This window comes from Brassica rapa, chromosome A08 (genome assembly GCF_000309985.2).
Source record: "Brassica rapa cultivar Chiifu-401-42 chromosome A08, CAAS_Brap_v3.01, whole genome shotgun sequence".
In the NCBI taxonomy this organism is placed as follows: domain Eukaryota; kingdom Viridiplantae; phylum Streptophyta; class Magnoliopsida; order Brassicales; family Brassicaceae; genus Brassica; species Brassica rapa.
The window spans coordinates 20,500,111-20,519,789 of NC_024802.2; the positions used below are offsets into that span (position 1 = coordinate 20,500,111).

At 35.4% G+C, this 19,679-nt stretch overlaps 4 protein-coding genes and 1 long non-coding RNA gene across 8 annotated transcripts; 3 read left to right on the forward strand and 2 right to left on the reverse strand.

Annotated features, from left to right (window-relative positions):
- Positions 1-90: 90 nt before the first annotated feature.
- Positions 91-4,285, forward strand: LOC103836053 (cyclin-SDS). Of its 2 annotated transcripts, XM_009112268.3 has the most exons (8): positions 91-1,039; positions 1,192-1,359; positions 1,600-1,766; positions 2,013-2,141; positions 2,231-2,411; positions 2,508-2,552; positions 2,648-4,100; positions 4,239-4,285. In XM_009112268.3, exons 1-7 carry the CDS (start codon positions 164-166, stop codon positions 2,672-2,674), a joined length of 1,593 nt encoding a protein of 530 aa, XP_009110516.1. In that variant the 5' UTR covers positions 91-163; the 3' UTR covers positions 2,675-4,100; positions 4,239-4,285. The 2 variants fall into 2 exon arrangements, with proteins under 2 accessions (XP_009110516.1, XP_033133749.1); XM_033277858.1 differs by having other exon boundaries at positions 2,508-4,100; positions 4,239-4,283.
- On the reverse strand, positions 392-19,092 carry LOC117127462. Its single transcript, XR_004450494.1, has 3 exons — positions 17,814-19,092; positions 12,946-12,948; positions 392-402 (listed from the first exon to the last, which is right to left on the reverse strand). It is a non-coding gene; the product is annotated as an uncharacterized LOC117127462 (long non-coding RNA).
- Positions 4,255-6,864, forward strand: LOC103836054 (RNA demethylase ALKBH10B). Its single transcript, XM_033277859.1, has 8 exons — positions 4,255-4,798; positions 4,968-5,078; positions 5,163-5,266; positions 5,346-5,463; positions 5,542-5,649; positions 5,728-5,840; positions 5,931-6,085; positions 6,172-6,864. The coding sequence occupies exons 1-8, from the start codon at positions 4,318-4,320 to the stop codon at positions 6,722-6,724; spliced, it is 1,743 nt and encodes a 580-aa protein (XP_033133750.1). The 5' UTR covers positions 4,255-4,317; the 3' UTR covers positions 6,725-6,864.
- LOC103836056 (purple acid phosphatase 3) lies at positions 8,572-11,398 on the reverse strand. The gene is made up of 7 exons (XM_033277905.1): positions 11,110-11,398; positions 9,964-10,120; positions 9,734-9,841; positions 9,512-9,639; positions 9,267-9,395; positions 9,090-9,157; positions 8,572-8,929 (listed from the first exon to the last, which is right to left on the reverse strand). The coding sequence occupies exons 1-7, from the start codon at positions 11,305-11,307 to the stop codon at positions 8,713-8,715; spliced, it is 1,005 nt and encodes a 334-aa protein (XP_033133796.1). The 5' UTR covers positions 11,308-11,398; the 3' UTR covers positions 8,572-8,712.
- Positions 13,328-19,543, forward strand: LOC103836057 (E3 ubiquitin-protein ligase SP1). 3 transcript variants are annotated; one of them, XM_033277912.1, is made up of 9 exons: positions 13,328-13,424; positions 13,638-13,711; positions 13,803-13,855; positions 13,954-14,078; positions 14,157-14,255; positions 14,336-14,473; positions 14,562-14,615; positions 14,706-14,824; positions 19,171-19,543. In XM_033277912.1, exons 2-9 carry the CDS (start codon positions 13,638-13,640, stop codon positions 19,304-19,306), a joined length of 798 nt encoding a protein of 265 aa, XP_033133803.1. In that variant the 5' UTR covers positions 13,328-13,424; the 3' UTR covers positions 19,307-19,543. The 3 variants fall into 3 exon arrangements, with proteins under 3 accessions (XP_033133803.1, XP_033133802.1, XP_009110520.1); XM_033277911.1 differs by lacking the exon at positions 19,171-19,543 and adding an exon at positions 14,916-15,420; XM_009112272.3 differs by lacking the exon at positions 19,171-19,543 and adding an exon at positions 14,916-15,335 and having other exon boundaries at positions 13,409-13,427.
- Positions 19,544-19,679: the final 136 nt, after the last annotated feature.

A 19,679-nucleotide genomic window follows, 5' to 3' on the forward strand; every position in this document is an offset into this window, starting at 1 on the left:
CCTTTCCGCAGGATATTAAAACCTTTCTCACTCTCCACCATCCTCTTCAACTTCCATAATAACTGCATCAAACTCTCTAGTTCTAACCAACAGAAACGAACTCCCATTTTCGAATTTCGAATTTGAAAAATATCTTCGGAGAAGTTTTCGTGTCAAAGGAAGGATGAAGGAGATCGCGACGAGGATTTCAAAGCGCAAGGCCGAGCCGACGCCGTTCCCCGGGAAGAAGCTTCGGTCGTTTCCTTCACGCCGGAAGAGAGCTCAGATCTCTCCAGTTTCCGTCGAGCCACCTCTCTATCACAAGGAAACAGGAGTATCCGCTGCTTCCGTCGATTCCTGCTCCAATCTGTTCTCTGCAGTCGACGACAACGTTTCGTGCGGTTCTAGCAGAGTCGAGAAGAGCTCGAAGAAGAATCGAATTGAAGAGGAAGAAGAAGAAGTCTCTAGACCTGGCAAAGACGTGAAGAAGGAGACGATCGCTGATCCGAAGTTTCGGAGGATCACTAGATCATACTCTAAGCTAAACAAGCAGAAGGACGGAGACGAGATTGAAGTAAGCGAATCTTCCTTCACACGATCCGACTTGACATTCGCCGATAATAAGGAGAGCGACGTCGTTTCAATCGTTTCGGCTGTGGAGTCTTGCTCGAAGCTCGGAGGCGATAACGAAGAAACAGAAATCTCCAAACCGAGCGGATTCGTGGAACTGAAGCCGGAGGCTGAGACAGTCGGATGCGTCTCCGATCTCGCTTGCACGGAGACGTTCTCCGGCGAAGATGTTTCGGATGATTCCGAGGATGAGTTATCGGAGCAGCGTTCCCAGATATTTTCACAGTCCTCCGACCTCGATTCATCGGAATACACTCCGTCAATGTACTTCGATTCCGGAAGCCAATTCTCTGAGAAATCTAGCTTTGATTCTCCAATTTCACATACTCGCTCTCTCTACCTTCAGTACAAGGAACAGTTCACTAGATCCACGATTCCGAACGGTTTCGAATCTTCTCGCCATGATCAAAACCGTGTAATTCACTCTGAAGTAAGTGTATAATGTGGAATAATGGCTAATTTCTAGATTGAATGCGTGGTTAATTGCTTGAAGTTTCACTCGATTTGCTAGTCTAATTTTAGCTCAGACTTGTTCTGCTATATTCTATAAGGAATGAATCTTGAATATGTGTTTCCGTTTAGCTGGTAAGGTTTGAAGATGAAGAGGTGGAAGAGAGCTATCAAATGCTGAGGGAAAGAGAGAGAAGTCATGCGTATTTGCGTGACTGTGCTAAGGCTTACTGCTCCAGGATGGACCACGCTGATTTCATCCCTCGTCTACGCTTGATCATTGTTCAATGGATTGTGGAGGTGAACATTACCATTCTCTTCTTATATGCATCTGAATGTTAAATCTCAGAAATATATACATCAGTAGGAGACGATTGTAAATGGAAATGCAATGTTTAGATCCATTTATGATAATTAATGATGCTAGGAACTAATATTTGGAGATCTTGGTGCTGGCTTGTAACGTGTTTTAGCTGAGGAAATTTCAGGTAGCTATGGTAATATTTTGTTGCTGATTGTCTTCTCTCTGACTATACGCAGCAATGTTCTGACATGGGGTTTCAGCAAGAGACCTTGTTTCTAGGAGTTAGTCTTCTGGATCGATTCTTGAGCAAAGGATCCTTCAACAGCGAGAGGACTCTAGTACTAGTCGGGATTGCGAGTCTTACTCTGGCCACCAGGATTGAAGAAAACCAACTTTACAATAGGTACTAACCATTATCCATATTCTGACCTTTTCTGTTCATTAGATAAATGTTTTGAATAAGAATAAGATGAGGACCATTTCAAGAAACTGAGTATTACTCATTAGATTAATAGGTTAAGAGTCATGTGTGTCAAATATTGAATTATGTTTCTAGAAAGCTCTTTAACTGGAGAACCCTTTCAACACACACGTAGCAATAGTTCAGTTTGCTTCAGCTGTTCACCTGATACTTCCTCCATTTATGTAGCATCCGGAAAAGGAACTTCTACATTGAGAACCTAAAGTATAGCCGTCATGAAGTGGTGGCAATGGAGTGGCTGATTCTAGAAGTCCTTAACTTCAAATGCTGCTCACCCACAATCTTTAACTTCTTATGGTAAAAACCTCTATTACTATATATTTTCTGTTCCAAGACACATACACACACTGAAATATACATAGTAACCTATCATTTATATTTCTCAGGTTTTACCTAAAAGCTGCTCGAGCCAATCGAGAAGTTGAAAGGGTAGCCAAATCCTTTGCCGTTGCCTCACTGTCCGATCACACTCAACTCTGTTTTTGGCCCTCGAGTGTAGCAGCCGGACTCGTAGTTCTTGCCTGCATCAAACACAACAAAACCTCAGCCTACCAACGAGTCGTAAAGGTACCAGTCTCTTCAACACTACTTTAAATACTTTTTGATTTGAAGAATATACAGAATAATTACAATCCCAAACCTCTTTTTTCTCGCCTTCTGCAGGTTCATGTTAGAACAAAAGATAACGACCTGCATGAATGCGTCAAGGTATATTTTAAACATCACTCTCATACTAATCAGACCACTTATTCTCCACTAAGAGGGTTAGCGAAGGAGTTTTATATTAGTGTTTCTATATACAGAGCCTGGAATGGTTCCTTGGGCAGTAAGCAATCAACAACAACAAAATACCCCCCAAACCAGAACACAGTATACTCCCATACGAACTCACAGGTTATTATTACCATTTATTAAACAAAAGTATATAATTGGTATAAACTAAGCAATGCCTCTACAGATTTATATACTTAATCTCTGGACTTTTTAGCTGTTGTATTGGCATACTAATACCCAATTATTTGTGTCGCTACCAACATTTATTGCTTATTTTTCCCAATACACTACACTCCCATTTTATTAAAAATCATTTTATTGTTCAGTATCTCCTCTTCAATAAGGTCTGGAAGATTTCTTCTGTTTTTTGATTGATCAGGAAACAAAGTCTCTGTTTCTAACTACAAAATCACGAGATTGCCATGGGTTTTATAATGGGCCTTAACTAAAGCTCCACTACATTTACTGATCCAATAAGAAAATCCATGACCATGGATTGAGGTTGTGCATATTATACGATTGAGTCAATGATTATACTGATTACTGAGACATTCAAATATTCAAATTCAACGAATAATGGTATGCTTGGGCCCTCTTGAATACAACATTACCATGACCACTGAGTTTGGGCTGTTAATTCAGGGCTGGCTGTACTAAAAAGTTGGCCAAGGTTGTTATCTTATTAAATGGTGGAACAAGTGCTTACAAAACAGAGGTAAGAATATGACAAGTTGGGCATCAATAATATTAATACGTAACCCGTTGACTTTTTTGCTCAAATTATATCCCGACCTGGTCCGCTCTCCCTTTATATATTCGTGATACCTAAATCACCTAATAGGGTTGTAATACGGTGGCGGATTAGATCACCTATATCAATGATGAAATGATAACAAAGAAAACATCCAAAAGTCAAATTTAGAATCAAATGTCAAATAACCACTCTCATGGCCTAATTAGATATCACACCCATCACATTTGTCAGTTGCACACCAAAACAGTCCTTTCTACAAAAGATATAAATCTGTTGCAAGAAAAAAAAGAACAAACAAACAAAACCTACAATCTGTCATGTAGGCCCAACTTTGACTCATATAATCTTATCACCGTATATTGGATCATAAGGCCCATTAGATCGATAAGCAAAAAGTGAGAGAGAGAGAGAGAGAGTTATGACGTGATCTAATCCGCCACCGTTTTAGACTCTTAAACGCGCATGCGTCTTCTTAACTAATCAAATATTAGCTGTAAACCCCTCTAATTACACCTCTTTCACTCAAAAACCCTAGATCGATCTCTCATCTCATCTCCTCTCCTCTCTCACACTTTCGTCTCGCCTTTTAGGAAGCTTCCCTTAATTCACACACCATCACTTTAACTAGATTACTTCTCCACTCTTCTTATTCACTTCAGCTTCACCGTGAAGAAGACGTCATTTGCCAGATCTGTACTGCTTCACTCTTATAAACCTTCACATTCACGGTGATTCTTCCTCACTCCTGTTTTTTTTTTGTGTTTAAATCCTAAAGTCATCTACTTTATTCATGGGTTCTGTCTGAATAACATTAAAGTCATGTTTTTGTTCCAGTATAAACTATGTCATCATCTTGAATTCTGCAGATCTGTCTGAACAGAGCTATGAGTTCTGTCTGATAACGAAACCAAAAAAAAAAAAGATACCAATTTTCTTCCTTTACCAATGGCAATGCCACCTGGCAGTGTTGCTCCTGGAAACTGGATCCCAGACGGGAGAGACGGGTTCATCTCGTGGATCCGCGGGGAGTTCGCTGCAGCCAACGCCATCATCGACTCGCTCTGCCAGCATCTGGTAGCGATCGGGGATCAGAACGAATACGAGGGAGTGGTCTCAGCCATCCAACACCGTCAATCGAGCTGGTCTCCGGTTCTTTATATGCAGCATTTTTTCCCCATCGCGGATGTTTCCTACGCTCTGGAGCAAGCTGCTTGGAAGCGGCAGCAGAAGACGATGATGCCTCCAAGGCATTACAACTCCGATCAGATTGGGAAATTTGGAGGAAGGAGGTCAGGGAATGGGTTTAACAAGCATCATAATCATGGTGGTGGTGGTGGTTACAGAGGAGGTGAGACAATGGTGAGAAACGGGTTGGATTGTCACAAGACTGAAGCCAAGGCAGTAGCTGTTGTTGAGGAGAAGAGAGGTAATGAAGTTGTATTTTTTTTATGGCTTGCTTGTAAGAAAAGTAAACTTCTTGGCAATGTATATTGTGGAACGTGTTGATAGTGGAAGCTTTGGGTTTTATAATATGCAGTTTACACTTGTTTCTAGTCTCTAGAGTCTTTAGTGGTTTTATATGTTTGTTGGGACAGATGGTAGCGAGAAATTGAAGAGCGATGGTAAGGATAAGGAAGAATCTGAGTCTACTGGCGCAGAAACTCTAGCGGAAGTAGTGAAACATAGTTGTTATTCGGCTTCTAAAGGTACTTTGAAAAACCTGACTTGTTGTCAACTTTTTTACATGATGTTTGACCTTCTTGAAGTGTTCCGTTGTTTTTTTCTTTCAGATAGCAATCTCAGTTCTGAGCAGAAGCAGGATGAGAAAGACAAAGAGTGTCCTGCAAGCATGGCAAAGACTTTTGTTGTCCAAGAGATGTATGAAGCGAAAATGGTGAGTTTGGATAGTTTATACTTTAAGCCTACAGTATTAAGATCTGAGTTTTTTTCTGTGTGTGTGTTTGTTTGTGTAGGTTAATGTTGTTGAAGGACTGAAGCTATACGATTCAATGGTCGATGCAAAGGAAGTATCTCAACTCATTTCTCTTGCAAACAATCTGAGAAACGCTGGAAGAAGAGGTCAACTTCAAAGTAAGAATCTTTTTTATGCACAGAAAATATAATATAACTGGTTTTTAATTCGTTGATTCATCATGACATGTCACATAGGTGATGCATTTGTGGGCTATAAAAGGCCAAATAGAGGACATGGACGTGAGATGATCCAACTCGGTCTCCCCATTGCTGATGCAAGGCCTGATGATGAGAGCATCAAAGGCAAGTTCTTAAAAACTATTCTTATATTTATAGTTTCTGTGGATTGGTGTTAACAGGAGATATATTTTTGTTAAGCAGATAGAAGAATAGAGCCAATCCCATCTTTTCTTTCAGACATCATTGAACGTTTGGTCTCAAATCAAATCATACCTGTGAAGCCAGACGCATGCATCATTGATTTCTTCAACGAGGTATAAACTGATTTGCTAAGTTCTCTGAAACCCCTTAAAAACTATTTGTGACTCTCTCTCTATCTGTATATATATTGTGAAAACCTGTAGGGAGATCACTCGCAGCCTCATATGTTCCCTCCCTGGTTTGGACGACCCGTTGGGATCTTGTCCTTGTCAGAATGTGATCTCACGTTTGGAAGAGTCATCGTCTCTGATCAACCAGGAGACTACAAGGGCTCTCTCAAGTTGTCTCTCTCTCCCGGGTAAGGCATCCAAGTTTCACTAAACTCTGCAAAGTGTTGATCTTTTAATATGTTTATGATCAGTTTCATTTGGTGTTTTGAAACAGATTGGTTCTTGTGGTGGAAGGCAAGTCCGCAGATCTTGCTAAGTTTGCGATTCACTCAATCCGAAAGCAGAGGATTCTCATCACCTTCACCAAGTCTCAGCCGGGAAACGGACTTAACTGTTGTCCACCACCGCTTAGCAGATCGCCGAATCATCATCACAACCGTCAGCCAAAGCATTACCCTGTTGTTATCCCCACCACCACCGGTGTCTTGCCAACACCGTCTGTTCAGCCTGTTTTCATAGCACCTTCTCCTCCGCTTCCCCCTCCAATGCCGTTCCCTGGTGGTGTTGGTGTCATGCCGGGAGCAACGAGCTGGCCACTGCTGCCTCATACACGACACCAGGCGCCACCACAGCCTCGAGCTCCCGTCCCTGGAACCGGTGTCTTCCTCCCACCCGGTTCAGCACAAGAACAGGTGTTCCAAGGCTCCAGCAACGGGAACAACTCTGCAGAAGGAAAGGTGGAGATGAAGACGAAAGAGGGAGCTTGTAACGGAAACGCTGCAGATGAGTGCGGTGGCAGTGGCGGTGACGGTAAACAGGTCAATTAGCTGAAGAGGAGAAGATATATAGAGAGAAACGAGCTTTGCAGTTTTTAAACTGTGAAAAGAGCGGCAAGTTCTTATGAGACGTTGCCTCTCTCTTTTTTTTTTTTGCCACTTCAGAAATTGTTTTCTTTTAGGAAAAAAACGGAACAAAGGCAAAACAATTAGTTTATCATTTCCATTAATATTTATATATTTCTCCTTCGTTTCACTTACACTTCTATCTTCATACATATGCTATACAGAGAAGGCCACCTTCTCTGTATTTATGCGAATATTCGTGTCTCGGGATTGTGAAAAAATTAAAGTTCGAATTATATTTTGTTTTTAAATGACTTTGGGATTCCAATGCTTAAGATATGAATGAGGCCTTACGTCTAGGGTGACTTGGGTTCCAAGAACCATGCCATGGCGCTTTTGATCCTTTCTCCACTCTTTTTTATGAGCAACATCTTTTCTCCACTCTAATAAGTCCACAAAGTGTTAGAAATGATATCATATTTATTTTGGGATATAAATTTGAATGAGTAAAAATGTTTCTTACAATCATATGTGTCATGCGAGAAACACGTGTGTCGTGTGACTGACTACTCATCCATTACTCAATCCACAACATAAGGTTGTATTCATGCCATTCTTTTAACCGCATATTACGTTTTATCGTGTTATCATATACATCCAAGCATTTTTATATATCCTATCTATAACATGATTAAAGAGAATCTGAGCATAGGACAAAAGATCTGTGACAGAACCATATCTAATCTAATCTAATCTTTATGGGTGAGAATCGGACCCAGTTGTGTCCCTACAACTACCGTTTACACATGGTTCATGAAAAACTTGTAAATCAAGTTGTATAAGCACAATATTTTCTTCCGTATAGATCAGACCTGGATAAACGGAAGTGCTCCTCGGAAAATCAGCTCGTCTATCACCACTTAATCTAGCTTATATAGACAGCTGACAAAAAAAAACACACTAAACTAAGAGGTTAATGGTAGAAGAATTTTCGAAGAATTGTAAAATTTGAAGATTCTATTGTTTTTGGTTTATGAATTCTTAAAATCCGTAAATATTCTTTTATAGGGTGAAATTTTTTAAATTTCATTCAAATCTTCTGTTATTAGAAAAAAAAATACTTATCATTGATTTACCAATTCTATTAAAATCTATTATTATTGAGATATAAATTCTCTTTCATTTTACTCATAAGTGATAAGACTCAAATTTGAAAATATCATGCATAACCATAAGATTTTTAACATGTGTGTAATAAAAACACAGAAATACGAACACATATAATTAAATAATGAAATAACACAAATCACACATTTCTTTTCAGTGCGACTCCTAAACCTTAAAAAAAAAAACTGTATGAAAACTTATAAAACATAAAATATTAGCGTAATATATTTTTGTTAATCTAACACTATTAGCGTAATATATTTTGGTGATAATTAACAAAAGCTACAAAACTATACAAAACTATATGAGAAATGTTAACAAAAAATATATCATCAACATGTGTTTATTAGTATTCAACTAATATTGACATTTTGACAAAAAAGAAGAACATACATAAAAAATATTGCAACTTGCACTATACTGGATCTTTTGCTAAATTTGCAGAAACAAAATTGAAATTATTCCATTTAAGTACAACCAGTAATTTCTTACCTTTAAAAAATAGTAACATTTAATAGAGTTCTATACAAATCAATTGAAAATCTATATAAAAATATATGATCAAATTTGTTCAATCTACTTGACTTTTAAAATTTGCTCAACTTTAAGAATCTGAGATTTTACCTAAATGAAAGTAAAGTGACTAAAGAGTGTGAGATTATACATTTATGGAATAATAATTTTATTGACTTTTATATCGGGTTGATAGATACGTTATATAACATGAATTGAAAATTCAACGATATATGAAATAAATGTAGTGCATCATAATTTATAGACAATGTGGTCACGATTCTATAGTAGGACTAGGAAGCGAAATAAAGCGCCTCCTTGTATGTCTTCCAGTGATGCAAAACGTTTCCAGAAACATCATAAAACACGGCACGCAGTTCGGCCTCCGAAATGTCAACCGACATGAATCCTTGTCCGTCGTAGTAAAACTTCAGCTCTTGTGGATCCAAGTGGTTCACGTCCCCTTTCCAAGCCTTTGATCCACCGCCACTCGTCATAAACTGTGTTTTACTATATACAACCGAAAAATAGTTTAGTTTAGTGATATGTGATGAGCATTATTTACGAACTCTATCTCTTATAAACTACCCACGGCTTGCAAAGAATCTACTATGAGTTATGATATAAAATTATAAATGATCTTGAAACTGAAATAACTGTCGTTAATTACCTCTCCACGCTGCTTATGTGTTCTAAGCAATGATCATGTCCGTTTACGTAGAGATCCACGTCATTCGCCTAATAAATCAAGAAGAAGAAACTAGTTGGATTAGATCCATGTTATCTATTGGCGCATTATTCACGTGCATCTAATGAAAACTTTATAATAGTTAATTAATTTTGGTACGTGAAGAATAGGCAAAAGCTGCTTCTCCAATTCAATGGTGTTCCTGTGGTGGCCTGCACTTTTGATCGTGTGGTGACCAACCACTATTTTCCACTTTGCTGTTGACTCTTTCAATGCCACGTCCACTTCCTGCAGTAACCATTATATTGAGCTTTGGTTAGTCACCCTTTTAAAGTAATAACGTTTTTTTCATAATATGATTTGGCTGGTGAATAACTTATCCTCTAGAGCTAGAAAATGATTACCTCTAAGAGATTGTTCAGATATGTTTGTCTGGGTAACACTCCTCTCCAGTCATAGACATGCTTATTTGGTTGGACAAAGTATTTATCGACAAATGGAGTTGTGTCGATGAACAAAAACTCGACGATCTCTTCAGCGAAAATAAAATATATAGTTCAATAAAACAAAAACAACAGGAGAGTTGACATGGGCGCTTTTCAAAATTTTAAGAAAATATGTCTTACCAGCATTAACGACGAAAGATCTCATGCAGACCCATCTGTTGTCCATAGCTCTTAGCATAGGGCTAAGTTGTGCCTCGACGTCACCTCTATAGTCATGATTTCCTAAAACTATAGGATAAAAATAGATAATTTATACACAATGGATCACATATCGTGGAGCAATTAAGCTTTATGATTAATGATTAAATGGCATAGCTTAACTATTAACTTGAATTATACTAGTTACTTACTAGTATACCAAGGCTTTTGCAAGCTCGACGCGTTATAAATGTTGGTAAAAGAATCTTTAAAGGCAGGATCGTCCAAGCCAAGTAACCCATTGTCGTAAAAATTATCTCCGGTAGATATTACAAAATCTATATTTAACTTTTCTCCAACTTCTCCCATCTGTTAAAGTTTGTGATGAATTAATTTGGTTAGTTATTGCAAATTTGAAATAACAGTAGGAAGTATTAAATGATTGCTCACATAAACGAAAACGTCCTGGAATCACATGAGCATTTGTAAGTTAAAATAGGTTAAAATAGGTTTCGCCATAAGTGGTAAAGACTTAGCCACTTTCCTTTTGTTAAAGCAAGTTTCGCCATAATTGGCAACGACTTTATGTTTCTATAAAAGGAATAGACTTGGTTTTGAAGCCTCCACGTTCATTTGTTTTCTTCTTGTAAGGCATTTTTATGTCATATCACCTTTTTTTACCTACCCTCTTTTCTTCTATTGTCATTTGAAAATTTTACTGTCACCATTTTTTTGGCTTCCTATTTTTTTAATCTTTATAGAAAGCACATCAACTAATTAACGAAACATTTAACTAGATGTCTAACCAAAAGTACATACATGGCTATGTTCTTATGCAAAAAGCAAAAATAATTTTATATATATATTCGCACTGAGTAGATGTTTTTCTTAATTAGGACAAGAAATTCATATCAGGTCAACTGTATTCATGGTTTCCTACAACTACTATATAAGTGTATATATATATATGATACTCAAATAGAATAGTACAAAATACAAAGGGATGGATTTAAATGAATAAGACCATCTGCATCTGTTGGTTTCTACCATAATTTTTCACGATAAAAAATAGAAAGTAATATTATACTTTCTATCTCTCTGAGACCATACCCTTACTGACATTTAAGAGACTCTAAATACCAATGCCATGTTTTAAGTGGCTCTTTTTTTGTTTATCAATAAAAAGTTATTTACAAATTCTAATTAAATCCAAAATATTCATGTTATACTTGGAAGAAACCAAGATGAATTTTCCACCGATGCAGATGCCCTAAGTCTGGTCCTCTTTATTACATATACAGATATTCACGTAGAAGGCATATATATTTGACAAGTTGGGAAACATCTATAGAAGTCACCTGAAGAGCTACGTTGGACTGATTATAGGAGCCTCCCCTTCCCCAGTCTCCGATGACGAGAAAGCTTACTGTACCATCGGGTTTAGCTGGTTGCAGTAGCCTCTTGAGCTCCGCTGTGGAACTATGGGCGGAGAAAATAAAAATCAGATAAAAAACATGAAATATGAAGTTTATAGGTTTGTATTTTGAAGAAGCCATTGGGAGACTGGAAAAGAAGAAGCTAAAGAAGAAAGAAGATAATGTGTGGTGGGTTCTGTTGTGTTTAGCTTCTCTTTATAAGTAGGCTAAATTGGAGAAGAGAAACATATAGAAACTTAATTAATCTTTTATAATTTTGAAGAGAAAAAAATCTTTATAATTTTGAAAATATTTTTATGATTTTGAATAGAGACAATGGGCATGTGCATACCAGCATTGTCAATGAAATAAAATATTATCCACGTTTCTCATATTTAAGTGTATTGATTTTGACATTTTCACTTAAAAACAATATAATTGATCCACAGTATCAAGTATAACCAATACACGAAAGACACAACAATTCCATCAAAAAACTTAAACACAATGTAGTGATCAAGAAAATAATCCAATAAAAATGTACTTGTTTTGCTTGTTTTCTTTCAAATCCAATCAAATTGTTTTACAATGATTTTCTATCGTTTGTAAATTTCACACAGAAGCTTATATTTAAAACAATCCAATATCTATATTGTATTAAAAAAACTGCGATCTGTAAGCTGTGACAAGATTCGAACATGTGAAGGATACATATAATTATTTGTTACAAATTCGATTTACCAAAAACGACACAAACAGTAGCTTGACTCGACAAATAAATGGTATGGGGAAGGTTATTAACATACATATTGTTATTCCGTCTTTTCGTTGCTGTTAGCCGACAAAACCCACAATCCATTGTTTCCCAACTTGTGGGGACTTTAACAACATGAACCACAATTTCATTTATTATTTTTTTGAACTGAGCCACAAGTTTTCTTGAGTAGAATACTAATAATATTAGACATTCTTTTAAATTAAAATTTTAACATTTTACTGACTATAAAATAATCTATTGTTATGGAATAGTTGGGTTTGATAGTTTCCCAATATAATTTTATACAAACGCCTCATTTGTTATAAGAGCAATTTACTAAGGAAAATAACCAACGAGAGAAACGGAGCTGGCATATTTTTTTTAGGTGAATGCGTTGTCATACAGTACAGGAAATCATCATTTAGATAATAGCTAAACAGTAAACTACACACGCGGCCATACCACTGTGTTTGAAAGATATTTCAATTATTAGGCTCAGTCACATTATTTCATGTAGGTGTGACGAAAACTTCCAAATTTTCCCAATTATCGTTGAACAACCCATTGCGTATGACTAGCCAAATATCATTTTCTTGTATATATTTCTTGTCAATGTTTTTTTCTTTCTTTTTTTTTTACGGATTATTTTACCATAGTTGTTGAAACCTGAAAATAAATTAGAAAATTACTAACGTTATTTTACAGTAAAATTATGAACTCAGAAAACAGCTCACATTATTTTACATTTAAATTGGAAAACTACTCATATTGTTTTACATTTAACTTATTAGAGCAAAAAGAACATAAAATTCCATTATACAAAGTATTATTTAGTTTTTTTTTTTTTTTTTTTTTTTGTAACAAAGTATTGTTTAGTTTATAAATCGTTACTGGCTATGAGAAGAGAAACTGAAATGGATAGAGGCCCAGCCTTGCAACTCGAGGCCCAGTATCTTATGGACGAGAGATACCGAAAAATGAAATCTCTACGCTTCGCTATTTTGAAATTTGAAGTGCTGAACAATCTTTACCGGTTGGTTTCTCCACTTGGTATGTCTGATTTTGGTGTAGTTTTAGGATATGATATTAGCGATTTACGCAATGGATTGAGGTTTTAGAGTTTTTCCTCGACCAGTTCCGTCCGATAATGATTAACGTACTACGATTATGTTATACTCGGGGTGCATTTTGATGGAGTTTTTCTAAGGATTTAATCTGTGGTGCCTGTACTTGGGGTCATCATGGCCAAAACGGATATTTTAAGGAAGTGAGAGGAGACTCTCAACAGCTCCTAAAAAGAATATAGTGAAAGTGTTGACACGTGACCGGGAGAAATGTATTTAAAATTCGTATAAGTCGAAAGTAACCCTATCAAAGTTAAAGAATTAGTTAGATCAAAGCTACCCCTAAATATATTCCAAGCATTGACCCTGAATTGCTAAATCCGCCGGTCGATTCAATCTGGAACTCTTCAGTTGTGACTGTGACTACTCTACTTAAGGAGGTCTCATCTTCTTCTCTCTTTCAAGAGCAAAAATACTTAGATCTTTTATTAGTTCATTCCTACCCTTCCCCTGGTTTTTAGTTTGCTTCGTAATCCGACATGTGTTTCTCGTATTATTGGGATATGGACTTTTGTGTGTTCTGAACTAGTTAGTAAATCTTGTAGATCAAATGTTCTTAAGATTAATTTTGTTTGATTTTTGTTGTTCAGATGCTTCAGATTGCTATTTATTTGTCATGTGGTGCCACAGCATGTTGTTACCTCTGGGGCCGTAGAATCAAAGGGCTAGTCCTTTTTTCCACCCCTAACCCTTTTGGATATTGAATGTGTTAATAATCAAATCGATGTGTGTTTGTGTTTGTGTTTCTGCTGCAGGAAAGCTGACTCTTTTAACAGTATTACCCGTGTGGCCGACATCAAATGCTTAGGTAATGTTTTCTGCTTTATAGTTCAGAGACTCAATTGTTATTATTTTATTATAATTGGTTTCAGATTTACAAATGTAATGAACACTCTCTCTACTCAGATGATTTGCTTAAAGAGAAAGCCTCGAATCTCCTTGTTGTTTTGTCCGGAAAAGTTGCTTCTGCAACGCCCTTTAACTGCAAACATGATGATGATTCTTCTTCGGGTGATGTTTTTGAGGCTAAGGTAAAAAGATTGTTTTTTTTTCCTTCATTATCATCATCATGTGCTTTTCATTCTCTGGCTTGTTGGGTGTCTTTTCAGTTCGAAATGGAGTATGAGACCAAAAAGGACGATGATGGTGGTTTGATACACAAGTCTCATAATTTTCTGCTTCAAATCAACGAGACTCCTTGGTATCTTGTAAGTTACAATCCTCCTCAATACCTTCTTTTTGTTGACGACTTAAGCCTACCTATTATTTCTCTCGCTCAATCATTTAGGAAGACGGTACTGGTCTGGTGAAAGTAGTGAGAGCTGAACTTGCTGATGGATATGTTGATACTATGAAACCGCAATTTGATATGTTGTCAATGAGTGAAATCTTTCAGAGGTTTGAAAACCCCCAAGAAGGCTCTAAGGTGTTGTTGTCTTTCTCTGTTTCTTCTCCCCCTCGTCCATTGGGTTGGAACTTGGAAACCAACAATGTGATGTTCTTTTTTTCTTTAGGTGATCTGTCGTTGTGCTCTCGATACTGGTACCTCCTTGACTATTGTTGGCGAGGTAAAGGAAGCCCCCAATTTAATGTGTTTATTTCTTTATTTTATGAGTGGCTATTTAGTTGATGTGTCTGTGTCCTTCTCTGTACTGTAGGCTGCTAGAGACGAAGCTGGTACTCTCTCGATTCAAAATCCCAAGGAACAGTCTTTTATGATCTTCAGTGGAGAGGGCTCGTTTGATAAAATGGTTGCCAACTTGAAGTCAAATTCAGAGTAAGGACAAAGACTCATCATCATCATGTTTCTGTTATACATTTTGCTTTTTGGGGGAGGAGAAAATTTCATGTGTTACTTTTCTTTGCAGGTTTTACTTTTTCTACTCCAAGATCTTTGGAACTATTGCAGTGGCTATAGCCGTCGTGAAAGGTGTGGGTTTCGTAAGAAGGGTTCTTCGTGAGAGATCAGAGAATGCTACTGATTCAGACAACGAAGAAAACCCATGAGGGAAGGAGAATTAATCAACACTAGTTTATAAAATCCCATCCTCTACCAAGTGAAAGAAAAAAAAAAGATATTTGAGGCAATTTTGGAAAATCTACTAGCTAGCCAAGAGATACCACTCTCGTTAGCACTGGTTAACGGAGTAAGTTGTTGGGAGTTATGAGATGAATGTAATAAAAAAAATTCTGTTGAGACAAATTAGAGATTGTATGTTTGTGGTTCTGAGTTGACTTTTTGTGACCGAATTTAGGATAGTACAATTAGTAAAAAGAAGATTAGAAAACTGATGGATGTTACTATTTAAGATACTATGGTGCAATTTGTTGGATGCCACTCATAAAATAAAGAAATAAAGATATTTGGTGCAATTTGATGGATGTTACTATTTGAGATACTATGGTGCAATTTGATACTTTTTCTCTGTAATTTTAAATGCCTTGGTTCATGTATGGTTGTAGGGGTGAGATGAACATAAAACCTTGAAGATGGCAAAATCGGTGTTGACATGGGATAATGGGAGACAAAATTAACAGAGGTATATGTTAGCATCTACGTATTAACAGAGCAGCGGGTGCTGTAACGAAACTGATTGCAAAAGAAGGGAATCGGCCACATTAAAATTATCTTCTGGAAAGGTCCGTTTAATATCTAAAAACTGCTCAACAATAGTTGGACAAGTGAGAAATGTTAGGATAAATCAGAAAATTTTAGATAGAGTTGAATCGAAATGTTGGCTAGGTAAACGTCCCGTAATAAGAAGAGTAGTTATGAACCCTGTTGACCACCCCCATGAAAGTGGTGCAGGGAGTGAAGTCTTTTCAGTATACAATGTTTCTTTCAAATGTTTGACATATATATATATATAGAAACTAATAAGGAAATGATTTTTCAATCTACTACATCCTTTTGACTGCTATATAGGCAGCTAGACAATCAAATTCATCAATGATTTTATATATTTTTAAGGTAATTTTGAAGTCTTTCTCCATATATATAATTTTATAGAATGTTTGAAAAAAACTGAAAAGGAAAAATCATTGTGCTTCTTTTTTCGTATATTTTTCAAAATAATGTGCAACTAGGTGTTTTGCCCGCACATGCAGGCATAATCATCTTACAAATACTTATTATTTTATGTCTTATTAATCCAAAAGTCGGTATAATAAAACTCTAATTGATGAACATGTCGAAGGAAAAAAAATATGGTGAATTCTTTGTTCCTCAAAATTTATACCAGTTATGTTAAAATTTTAGTCAAATTATTGAAAGGTAGATCTCACTTTTTTTTTCTAAATTCCACATGGAGGAATGAATTTATAAGAAACAATTTTCTTATGCAATTTTGATAAGGAACAAATTGAACAAATTTTTTTTTTATTTTATTTTTTCATTTCCTCAAATGAAATTTTATTTTGTATTTTGTTCATTTTTTCATTCTTCCAGTGGTCACCAATTGAAGCTATAGTGTTTCACATATTAAACTGGCTTAAAGTAAAAGCAAGAAAATTTGTTTTGAACTCACTCACAAGTTAAGTTATTATTTATGATTTTAAATAGTTAAATCAAACATCAAATTATTTATATATGTCAAAAAAACGTTCATCAAACTATGTACTTATTATTGTGTTAAAAGTTTTAAAACACCATATATTAGAAATAGTTTAGAAAATATATTTATATAAATATTTTTGTTTGACTAAAATTTAATTATAAATATCTTTTAATCTTAATTTTTTTAACTTTATAATAAAAAAATATTGTTTTCAGATAGCAACCCAATATATATAAGAATTCTCTTAATTTTTAAATATATTTTCACAATTTTATTATATTAGTTTATAATTAATTATTTAATATAACATATAAATTTAATATTATTAAAATAAAATTCGTGTTTTATTATATATAAAATTCATTACGGGTTTTGTGAAAATTAATAAATACTCAGTTAAAAACTAATAATAAATCAATGACCTATATAAAAGCTTAAAACCTAATAAAATATGACGAATAAGAAAATAAGAATTTTAATATAACATATAGACTTAAATATTATTAAATCAAAATTTATTTTTAATTATATATAAATTCATTACGAATTTTTTTAATTAATAAATTAGTGATTCAACTAAAAATTATTAATAAATCAATGACTAAGCTAAAACCTAATAAAACATGACAAATAAGCAAAATTGACTAAAATCATGGAAAATATGACAAATAAGCAAAATTAAAATAATTATATATCTAATTACATATTTTATAGTTATAGTATTTAAATTAATAAATTATGGGCTCAACTAAAAACTATTAATAAATTAATGACTCAGCTTAAATCTAATTAAATCTTGACAAATAAAAAATATTATCTAAAATCATGGAAATCATGACAAATAAGCCAAATCACTTCATAAATAATAGTATAGATTATCCATTAATAACTATTTACCTATGTTATATTTGTAAAAAGAAAATTCCCATGCGAAGCATGGGCTCAAACTAGTATATACATAAACCCTGTATTTACTCCACCCATAAACCCTAAATACTAAATCAGCAAGTCGATCGATTCTCTCTCGGAAGCTCTTCTTCAGTTGTGACCGTGAGTGCTCATTGAGGTATCATATCATCTTCTTCTTCTCTTCTTCAAGAGCATAAAGACTAGTGTTTTTTTATCAATTCATCAATGCCCTTCTAGTGTTTTTTTTTTTGCTTGCTTCGTAATCTTACAGGTGTTTCTTGTATCTCTTGAAATATGGACTTGTGTCTTAACATCAAACTTGTTTGATTTGTTTTTTCAGATGCTTCAGATTGCTTTTTATTTGTCATGTGGTGCCACAGCATGTTACCTTTGGGGCCGGAGGATTAAAGCGTTAGTCTTTTCCTCTTCCCAACCCTTTTGGATTTTGAATGTGTTGAAACACCTTTTATCAATCGATATGTGTGTTTGTGTTCCTGCGATGGTGCAGGAAAGCTGACTCTTTTAGCAGTATCACACGTGTGGTGGACTTCAAACGGTTAGGTGTGTTTTCTGTTTTATAGTTAAGACTCTTGTTATTATTATTTTATTAATTGGTTTCTGATTACAAGTGATCATCATGTTTTTTTCCTTCTCTTAGATGAGCTGCTTAAAGAGAAAGCCTCGAAGCTCCTTGTTGTTGTGTCGGGAAAAGTTGCTTCTGCACTCCTTTGGGTGCTGTTTTTTATGCTAAGGTAAAAGACTTCTTTTATCTTCTAAAAAGTTGTCGTCAGCATCATCGTTCTCTGGTCTGGTGGTGTTATTTTTAGTTAGAACAACATGTATACTGTGTCTTTCAGGCCGAAATGGGGTGTACTGAGACCGAGTTGGGGGATGATGGTAGCGCTTGGATAACAAAGTCTCATAATTTTCTGTTTCAAGTAAAGCGTTGTCCTTGGTATCTTGTAAGTTACATTCTCAAATACCTTCATTTTTTTTTTTGCTATGTCTTGCCTGCCCCTCATGACTTGAAGCCTACCTCTTTCTCTCGCTCGCTCAATCAACTATTTAGGAAGACAGTACTGGTGTGGTGAAAGTAGTGGGAGCTGAAGCTGCTGATGACTTTCTTGATACTCTGACACCGCATTTGGATATGTCACTAAGTGAAATCTTTGGTAGTATTGTAGAACCTAAACAAGGCTCTCAGGTTACCTTTTCTCTTTCATTTTTTTTTTGTCTTTCTCTGTTTATTTTAGTCTTTTTCATTGGGTTGGAACCAACAGTGTGATTGTTTTCATCTCTAGACGATTTTTCGGGCTTCTCTCGATACTGGTACCTCCTTAACTATTATTGGCGAGGTAAAGGAAGCCCCCATGTGTTTATTCTTTATATTGTGGATCATGTAAGAGTGGCTGTGCAAGCTAATATAAGTTGATGTGTCTGTGTCCTTGTCTGTACTGTAGGCTGCTAGAGACGAAGCTGGTAATCTCACGATTCAAAACACCAATGAACAGCCTTTTAGGATCTTCAGTGGAGAGGGCTCGTTTGATAAAATGGTTGCCAACTTGAAGTCAAATTCAGAGTAAGGACAGAGACTCATCATGTTTTTGTTTATACATGGTGATGATAATCAAATTTTCTTGTGTTATTTTTTATGCAGGTTTTATTTTTTCTATTCCAAGATCTTTGGAACTATTGCTTTTGCTATAGTTGTTTTTAAAGGCGTGAGTTTCATACGAAGGGTTTTACGTGAGAGAGCAGATAATGCTGATTCAGACGACGAAGAAACGCCATGAGGGAGTAGAATCAGACAACAGTAGTTTATAGGATCAGCTTTAAAGGCTCAGGCAGAAGAATCAGACACCAATGATTTATAACTAGGATAGATTTTTTATCTATGGTATTGGGTAGGCAAAATGTTTATGAATATTTTAACAAACCATCGTTTCTTATTCTGACAGATGAACAAATTTAAAAAAAAATTATATTGTCCAAATTAACTATGTGATTCTATTACATAGTTGAACACACGTTGATTTATTCTATTTATAGCTTTACAAAACTTGTTAAAAGGATATAATTTAATTTAAATAAGAACATTATTTCAATGTAATAAAAGCAGACATTTTCCCTTTGTTTGGATCAAATTAATGTAAACAGCCATTAAAT